Source organism: Electrophorus electricus, chromosome 15, assembly GCF_041902795.1.
Source record: "Electrophorus electricus isolate QZ-2024a chromosome 15, ASM4190279v1, whole genome shotgun sequence".
Lineage (NCBI taxonomy): Eukaryota > Metazoa > Chordata > Actinopteri > Gymnotiformes > Gymnotidae > Electrophorus > Electrophorus electricus.
In genome coordinates this window covers 25163594-25173204 of record NC_137511.1, presented here as the reverse complement: position 1 = coordinate 25173204, position 9611 = coordinate 25163594, and the positions used below count along the sequence as shown (strand labels likewise).

General features: G+C 41.0%; 1 protein-coding gene across 1 annotated transcript; it reads right to left on the bottom strand.

Moving 5' to 3' along the window:
• Positions 1 to 5772: 5772 nt before the first annotated feature.
• LOC118242429 (uncharacterized) lies at positions 5773 to 8929 on the bottom strand. The gene is made up of 2 exons (XM_035533705.2): positions 8683 to 8929; positions 5773 to 8250 (listed from the first exon to the last, which is right to left on the bottom strand). Exons 1-2 carry the CDS (start codon positions 8841 to 8843, stop codon positions 8031 to 8033), a joined length of 381 nt encoding a protein of 126 aa, XP_035389598.2. The 5' UTR covers positions 8844 to 8929; the 3' UTR covers positions 5773 to 8030.
• Between the last annotated feature and the right edge of the window lie 682 nt (positions 8930 to 9611).

Here is a 9611-nt window from a genome sequence, read left to right as displayed (position 1 = left end):
GTGTGTGTGTGTGTGTGTTCTCATAAAAAGTCCTCAAGTGTCCAGAACAACCTCTCAATCCCAGAACACCCTGAGCAAGAGAGACACACAGAGAGAGAGAGAGAGAGAGAGAGAGAGAGAGAGAGAGAGAGAGAGAGAGAGAGAGAAAGAAAGAAAGAAAGAAAGAAAGAAAGAAAGAAAGAAAGAAAGAAAGAAAGAAAGGGAAGAGAGAAAATGGGGAGACAAATGAAGGGAGAGGGACAGAGAGGGAGAATGAAAGATGAAGAAGAATGGAAATAGAAACCTAGAGTTGATGGGTGATATTTTGTTGAGTGAATGAGAGAGTGAACAAAAGAGACTCAGAAAGATACCCGAAAGAGAAAAAGCAGGATTAGATGTGGGAGTCTATTGGATGATGGATGACGAGTAAGGGCAGTGGAGTCTGACACAGCTAGAAACAGCCCTCAAGCTACATCCATTCCAACTCCAAACCTGGACAAATGTGGGCAAAATTGGAAAAAGAACTCAAGGCATTCTTGGCAACTTGCTTGTCTGAAATAGGAGCATTACTCCTGCTGTCATGGAAGCAAACTGTAATACTGCATGAATTCCATGCCTGTTAGTCTGGCTGAGGTTGCTTCTAGTAGCAAGGAACCATTTATAAAAGTCTTACTGAACCCACTGACAAGCAGGGCTACCAAGGTCTGCACAAGGGCAGGTATGAGGAATCATTTTGGGAACACAAACTTTATAATAGGAACTAGAATAGATAAGACTTTTGGAAGATCTGGCAACCCAAAACAAACTTTGATGTTTGTACCAGTGTGACAGTAATCCCCCCAGCTACTTGTACATCTGGATATCTTCCAGTCTACCTTTTAAATATTAAAATAATATTATGCTGAATTTCCAAAGCACTTATATTTGTCATGTTGTGAATACGATGTTACTTCTGTGCTTGGTGGAATAGAAGGTAACATGCCTGCATACAGGATATTAAAGTAAAGGGCTTCTGCATGTGTGTGGCTGTCTGTGTGTGTGTGTGTGTGTGTGTGTGTGTGTGTGTGTGCGCGCGTGTGGCCATGTGTCTGTCTGTGTGTGTGTGTGTGTGACATTGACCATATGTACAGTGTTTATATCATCATACAGTAACAGTGATGAAAGCCAGTGTGTGTCACAGGGTGTCGACAATTGAAAGATCAATTATGAAGATGTTGGAGAAAAATCTGTTATTGCTTATTACAGCCTATTATATATAGATTGCAGGCAGGAATTATGGAAGAAGATGAGTATGAAGGAGTCCAGCAGGCAAGTAAAAGAACCCTTATAAACAAGTTGGGGGAAAAGGAAGAGAACAGGGCAGTACAGCGCTGCCTATACATGAAGTCTCAGTGAGATAGAATGAAGCCCAAATCAGTGTCCTGATGTTCAGTGCTTACCACTCAAACACAGGCTATTAGCTTAGCATGGCAGGCCTGGTTAGGCTAATTCACTATAGTAACTATAAAGCCCTGAAATTCATTTGTTTTCTAAAATTTGTGAAATATTTTTCATAAAACATGTCTGTGAAATTAACTAACTGTGCCTCTGAGTATTTAGTTCAGTTCTACATATAAGTGCCTTCACTGTCACGTGGTATTATGACATCACAGTCTAGCCCTATGACGTCACTATGTGTGTAATAAAACTAAATATAAATCTATGATTATAAATCTATAAATAGGGGTCATTTTGCAAGATGGTCATTAAAGAAGTTGTGAAGCGTTCATGCAGTTTGGAGCGTGTCTGATCTGAGGCAGGAACTTTCCCAAAGGTGAGTACACATAAATGAAGACAGACTGCTTGGAAATGTCTTGGCCTCGGACTAAAAGACATTTTGTGAAAGAGTCCAAGCGCTAAAAATCAGATTGTAGAAGAGGGAAACGGCCACGGCTGGATAAACTTGGTCATTGTCTAATTCTAACTCTCTCTCCAGCTAGCGGAAATTAGCCAGACTGTCATTAGCGATCCAGGTAGATGTACCACATGCATAAATAAATGCCAAAGAGTCAAGCTTATTTGAAGTCGTTTCTAGTAGGCTGTGTTGTTGTTGACTTAATTATGGATAAGCCGTTCACCCGGTGAGCTCGAGATTACAAGCCAAAAACCGACACGTCCACGTGCTAAAGACAAACCACGTGACTCTTGTGATCGTACGCGAACTTTCCGATTCGCACACTGCTGATGTGAGATTTTAGCACCGATCACAACCTGAGTTCCTCCTAAGAGCGGCAAAAATGTTGGCCTATGTGGGAGCAGGTGTAAGGTGAGGTTTCACAGCTCCCGTTTCTGTGGGAACAAAGTTAAACTCTCCAACAGCAGGTGCGCGTGATGGCGACATCATATCAGCTTTACATGTTCAGCTAGAATAAAGCAGCGTGAGGCCTGATTCAGAGACTCGGGAGCACATTAGTCACGTAACTGTTGTTAAGCAGCTTTGTTTAGAGCTCAGCATGGTTTATATGAACAATATCATTTGTTTATATGAGAGATGCAATTAGTAATAGTGCAGGTTGCTTAGCAATGGGCATACGTTCCAAGTTTTAAACGAGCGCATGCATCGCTACTGGTCTTGGTGCAACAGGCTTAAACCTCTCTATGAAAAATGGTCTCAGTTTCCGCCAGTTTGGCAGTTAATCCCAGTTGGTGCACCAGCCCTGGGGACGAGCATGAGGACCAGGCATCCATTCAATTCAGCTGGCTCTCAAAGTCACGTCCTTGTGCACGAGCGTTTACTGAAAAGAAATCAAGTCGGACTGAAAGGTTCACGGAAGGTTTTACGGCCACATTTCTTAAGTCTGTCATGCACCATGTCACCCCCTCCACTCCGGATGGACATGCCAGTGCCTGCAGATCTAACTACACCTGCTACTTGGTACCTTCATTAACGCTCGTGTATAAAACCTCCTGGTCTGTGTTCCAGTTGCGAAGTCTCTTTCTGCACAGCGAGCGTGTCTGAACCTTGTTTACACTTTATGGCTTGTTTTCTTCTTTCAACTTATGCCTGATATTATGGTTCCTGCCTTTGCACCTCTAGTGGTTTGTATTGTTTAATCCAGTCTTTACTTTGTTCAATAAAGCCTTAAATTCCTTTTTATCTGTGTAACGATGAACGGTTGGAAGGTGAACGCACACGTGGAGAAGCGCAAGATTTATTAAGGGCTGATGCAGAATCATAATCACTACACCAGCCCAATGCCATAGAATACATGATACAAAGAGGCTGAGAGTACATGCTGAACAAAAGTAAACAACACAGATGAAGACAAAGTGGAAGGAGGCTAAAACAATAACACAAGCAATGACAAGAACACTTAACTAATACTGGCAATAGAAAACATGAGGCTTGGACTACGAACAGAGGCTGGGAATAATAATGAGCAGCAAATGAACAGTGCACAACACAGGGATTTCCAATGCTGTGCCCCATTATCTGAAAATGACCTTTGTGGTTTCCCTTGTTCCACAGGTTTTATTTGAACTGAAGTTTATGTGGAGTTTTGATGCAGTTATGAGTTGCATGCTGATAGTGATGGTTCAGTGTCTTCTGGCATGGACTACTATGTTTGCATTGCAAATCATTGGTGGTATCCTTTCACTGCTAGAAAAATTCGTAAGTGCTGTTAAAATCGTAAGTATAAATGAACGTTTGTGCATTAAAGAAAGCATAATATTTTTTAAGCTTATTGCAGTATTTTCCCCAGGATAGCTTTTTAGCCTAATGGCAGTGGAGATAATGTTATTTAGCCTTTAATAATGAAGCTTTATTGAAGCTAATAATTTCTTTTAGTAAGTTGTCAAACATTGTTGTGACATTTTAAGAAAAAAGTCGCACACTCGATGTATATTGTGTGACGACTTTTTGTCGGTCTGAAAAGGAGAGGTTTTTATGACACCTAGTGGAAACTATTGTGCAGTTCCTGAGTAATTGTAGCTCCTATACATTTCGAAGAACAATGTGTTGTTGATGCTGTAAAATTGCTGTTCTGTGCATCTTGGTGTATGTGTGTTTATGCATGTATGTAAAAAGAATGCTAAATATTATGCACTTTTTTCATAGTGGGAAAGAGTCAAGTCCAGTTTCGCCACAGTGTTTCCACAACTACAGCGCACCGGGACTCCATCCTCCATCCTCCAAAAGCCTGGCAAGGCTGTGCTTAATGAGCCTAACTGCCTCCTGCTACCTGTGGGCACAGAAACCTCCAATCGCAGCTCTGACGTTGCCCGGAGTCGGCATACAAAGTTTGCATCTAGTAAGGAAAGCTTGCATGATAGATCGCTGCTGCCAGAGGTGAAGTATACGACTGCCAAGACAGGCAGAGCCCGCACACTGAATGAGGAGAGTGATGCAGCAGCTGATTTTGCAGTTGTGAGTAAATGTGTCATAAGCTATTTTCATACAGTAGTCATTTTATGCATAATCTCTACTATATGTTTTCTGTGTTTCTGTCTGGAGTTGGCATTCTCAAACCGTCCCATGCTTAATGCCATGGTAAACAGAATGAAGTAATTTGAATCAATGTCTGAATACATGCTAGAAAGTGTTATTATAATAGGAGGGCCTCATTGTTTGCTGTGGCTAAGATATGTCCACTCATAAGGCAGTGTCTTGTTGTTTTCATTCCTTCAGAGAGCCTGGATTTCCCACGTTAAGATGAGAGTGGATGAATTGGAGGCAATAATTCTGATGGAAGAAGAGTATGAAGGAGTCCATCAGACAAGAAAAGGAACAATTAAAAAGAACTTGGAGAATGTGGAGCTCAAAGATGAACTGAAGTCCCTGAAAGCTCAGCTGGAGAAAGTAGGAACACCAAAATGAAACCTTCAGTTCCACTGCAGTCACATACAGTCAATGTCATAATATAGACAGAGGGTGATTTTAGACAGAAATAAGATGTCTTATGCCTACAGCACAACTTCACAACTCGACGAACAATGTGGTGTTGGTCGTGTCAGATTGCTGTTCTGTGTGTTAGTGTTTTTGCGCATGTGTGTAATAAGAATTATAAATATTATGCACTTTTTCCACAGTGGGAAAGAATCAGGTTTAACTTCCCTGAAGTGTTTACAACGCTGCATCCCACCAGGACTCCCCCATCCAACCTCCAAAAGCCAGGGAGGGCTGCAGCCACGGAAACCCCCAAGCGCCCCATTGCCGTTGCCCGGAGGCAGCACAAAAAGTTTGTGTCTAGTACATACGTCCCGTATTGCAGAACACGGCTGACAGTAATTATGGAGGAGGATGAAGGAGTGACAGTGATTATGGAGGAAGAAGAAGATGAAAAAGTTCAGCAGACATGTGAAGGAACCTATAAAAGGAAGTGGTGGAAAAATCTATGGAATGTCCTGATAAGGACTAAGAAATCTGAAAGGAAAAACAGCTGCAAAGGAAAATTAAGCACCATATTAAACAGGAAAAGGAACGGAAGAAAAGACGAAAGCGCCGGGAGAGGGAGCGTAGACTGTGCAGAATGATGGAGATGTTGAGGCTGAAAGGCTTCCAGAAAGAGCAGAAGCAGCAAACCAAAGGAAAACATAAATCAAAATGTAAGGGAAAAGGATTTCTGCAGCGATTGTGGCTCTCTCTGAAAAGAAGATGAGGGCGCATTGGATTGGAAAAATATACAAAAAGTACCACTTTTGTAATAGACCGTAAACCCAAAACTAATAAAATCAATAATGAATCTGAGAAGGCTTGATGTTACAAAGAACACATGTTAACAGTGAAAGCAAGTCCATTCACAGCCACTTATGAAGAACATCTGTTTTCCCCAACACACAATCAGCTTCTTCAACAATGAAGTTATGGGAATCAGGAATCAGTTCCAAATTGTCCAATCCATCGGAATGATATGCCTCCAAGATGATCAGTTCTTTTTAGAAATGCGAGGATGTTTTTCTGACAGTTGAGCATTGCAAAAATCTTGAGCATCATGATGTCAAACCATGTCTGCGCTGCAGCAAACTTGCAACAAGGGGTGAGAGAGGGGAGGCCACCCCAATGCTGCTGCCAGGATTGAGGTTAAAATGGACAGGGGTCCCATCTGGGAGCAGCAGCCATAGAAACCCGTGTGGGACACGAGAGGTTGGACTTTCCTCTGGTTCCCTGCATGATACTTACATCAGTTTATTCTCAACAGACACAGAGCAAGAGACACTGAGACAGAGTTATGAAGAGGAGGAAGACTATGCTCAGATCATTATTATGATCATGTGGCATGGATTATAACATGAAGCTTCAATAAAGTCACTAAACTAAACCTGATGATGGGTTATTAATTAATTACAAAGATGTATTTGTCTAACTTACTGTGATGTTTTAGCAAAAACAAACATGCTAACTCGATGTACAGTGACTGATGGCTTTGTGAGCATTTAGAGAGGTTTTTGGACACTGTGGACATGTCTAGGACATCTAGTGGAAAAGAGTGTGTAGCCACTTATGTCATTTCATGTATATACTCAAAAGTGTTAGCCAAGTGAATCAGGAAATGTAGAGCATGATTGAAAATGAATCTCCAGCATCAAAAGACACATTATACACTCCAAAAATCAAAGGCATTTTTGTTTTTTGACATTTTCTTTTGTATTACATGAGCTCAAATGGAACCTAAATGATGGGAAAATAAGCCTGGATGGGAATGGATATCCTGCCCCAGTGTCTGCTTCAGTTTGAATCCTGAATGGTAATTGTGCTATGTGTACAATTTCAGATAACTAGTGTTACCCAAGTGAACAAGTACAAAGCGTTCAAAAATGAGCTTGGAGGGGCAATTAATTAATTACAAAAAGTTGCATTTGTCTTTATTTTACTGTTTGATTTTTGTTTAAAGCTATTTTGATGACTGAATCATTTTTGAAGGAACTTTGCCTTTGTGATGGTTTTTGCTGAGTATATACACTTTTTTGCCAGGTGATCAAAATTAACTATAAAATATTTTTATATATATAAGTTTCAGTGGAATGGAAGAATATCATTATTTAAGATCAATAATTAATGGTGGAATGTTTTAGAAAATATTAACAATTAAGAAATCCTCTAGGTGACACACAAGTCACACTTCCCCCATTTACTGTGCATATAGCCAGCGGTTATTTTTAACATCCAGTGAAGAGGATGAACACTAGAATACAAATCTTAATGGCGAGGTCAAATCCCAGCTCAGCATTGTGTTGATCGTGTGGGGTGAGGCCTGTCATAAATGCTTTTGACCTGTTTCAGTCTAATAGCTCTGAAGGGCACAGATCTGCATAATCCATCTCAGTTGGGGAGTCTGAAAATTACATGGTTCATAAACTTTTTTTTTAATATCATAAAGTTTGATCCCTCTAACTACTTTTTCTATTGTACACTCAGTATTAGCAGGTTTTATAATTTTAATATCCAGTGCTTTATCCTCATGTTTTTACTGTTTTATAACTTGACTGTGTACTTTTTTTTGTTCTATGATTATTGGTGGCCACCATCCTTTCGTCTACGGCAATGTCCTGGTGTGGCTGATAATGTGCTTGACAGGCAGTCAGGATCTGTTCCATAAGTGGCTTGAGGTGGAAGAGACAGTCATAGGCAGGTTGACCTCTAAGCTGATCATTGATGGCATCTGCTGCTGGGTCACTCATGTGCAGGTTTGCAATAATGGCCTCATACCGCTTCCCAGTCATAACTGAAGGAGGAAATGGGAGGCTGTGCAAATGATCCTTCCTCCACAGGTCCCGAATAGCTGAAGGCTTCATTAGTCCAAGATAAATTACAATGCTGATAAAGCGAAGCATTTCGTCAGCATTGATGTCAGTCCACTGCCTCTTCAAGCCCTTCTCTGTTCTCTTTGCTGCATACTTGTTGGTGTTATTGCACAGGGTCAGGAGCACTTCTTGACTGAAGAACAGCTGGAAGACTTCAGAAGGGCTGTAGTCCTTCTGAAAATCCAGCTGAACTCCTGGGGTCCTCCTGGGGCGAAACTGCAACGGAGGAGGCTGCTCATCTTCCTCTGACACGTCATGCCATCTGTCCTCTAGTGTTGCAGGTGGTGGTATTGCTGGAGCTCTTCTGCTCCTTTTGGCACCTTTCGGTGTTGACAGTTTTTTCTTTGCTTGGGGTGGGCTTGTGCTCCTGCTGCCTCTGTGACTACGCAGTCCACAGATTGGCAGGGGGTAGAAGCTGATGGCTCTGGGGGTGGGCCAGAAGAAGTGTGAAATCTCTCAGATGGGGGAGGGGAGGGGGAATTTTCTTCACTGCAAGAAAAAGACAGAATAACAGCCAAATGAGTAAAATATGAAGATGAAAATAAATACAAATTGCAAATTGTCATGGTAAATAAGAAAATTTATTACATTTACTACATACATTTACAATTACATCACTATAGTGCCTCAGAATGATGATCAGTGCTAATGCTAACCAGTGCTAATGCTAACCAATGCCTAGTGCAAAATATACATAAGCTCTCTCAAACAACAACAATTTACCTTTACATTTAGGGCATTTAGCAGACACGCTCATCCAGAGCGATTTACGACTTACACAATCAGTGCGATAAACAGTACAACAAGTACTAGAGTTTCAGTCAACATAGGAGCAAATTCAATGGACATTTAAATATTACGTAACCAACACTGAACTTTTACAATAAAGAATCACGCATGCTATATGAATTTTATACTTACGGTACATCGAGCACGGCATCGATTCCAAACTCAAAAGCGTCTTGCTCAGCAGAATCCATGCTAGCAGCCATGGAACCGTCATCGCTCTCACCTTCCTCGTCGCTAAGCCTAAATAGCTCATCATGGACATCTGAAACTGTAAATCGCCTTTTCTTCTCCATTACTGTGATAAAAATAACATTTTTTTTCCAAAAGCGGAACGTGTTACAAAAACAAAGCGAATTAGCCAAAATGAAGTAACTTGCGTATGCGATGCGTTTGCAAAACGGAGGATGTTAGTGCGCAACAGGACCTTATATTGTGTTTACGCATGGCCCGCCCCACCTCTGTAGTGTAGTATTCAAGACAAATGAGGTGTCGATGTTTTCTTTTGACGGAGTACTATTTGCTGAAAGTGGTTTCAATCACTTTGGTTTCAACGGTCCATTACTATCAGCTCTTTTGATAGGCCAACCATGAACAGCAACACAATACGGAATCTTGCCAAAGGTAGAAAAACAAAGCAATCAAAGAGAACGTTTATTCGATGGACGAATAACAAACACGGATTCTAAGAAAGGAGGGTACAATGCTCTATTCAGGAACAGTTTTAGGATAGTAACGTGCAGTTTGATGTAACTAAAGGTTTGCGTATTTTGTGTTAGGTTACGAAGGAGCCGAACGTGTGTTTCTGCTCTAAGAAGTGAGCAAGCTAATAAAGAGCTGTATTAGCATTCTATATACTTTTTTAAACATGTCACGGTGTTTATTGGATGGTAATTGAATTTTCTATTACAAAATCTGAAGTTCTCTTATATCGGAAGAATGTTTTAAAAGGCAACTTAAAAGGGCAGGCACGTGTTTGTGTAAATTTAGCCGAAAAACACGGTGTATTCAGCATGGGATTTCTGGCGAACGGATGCATGTAGACGGCTGGAAATCGGTAAGCA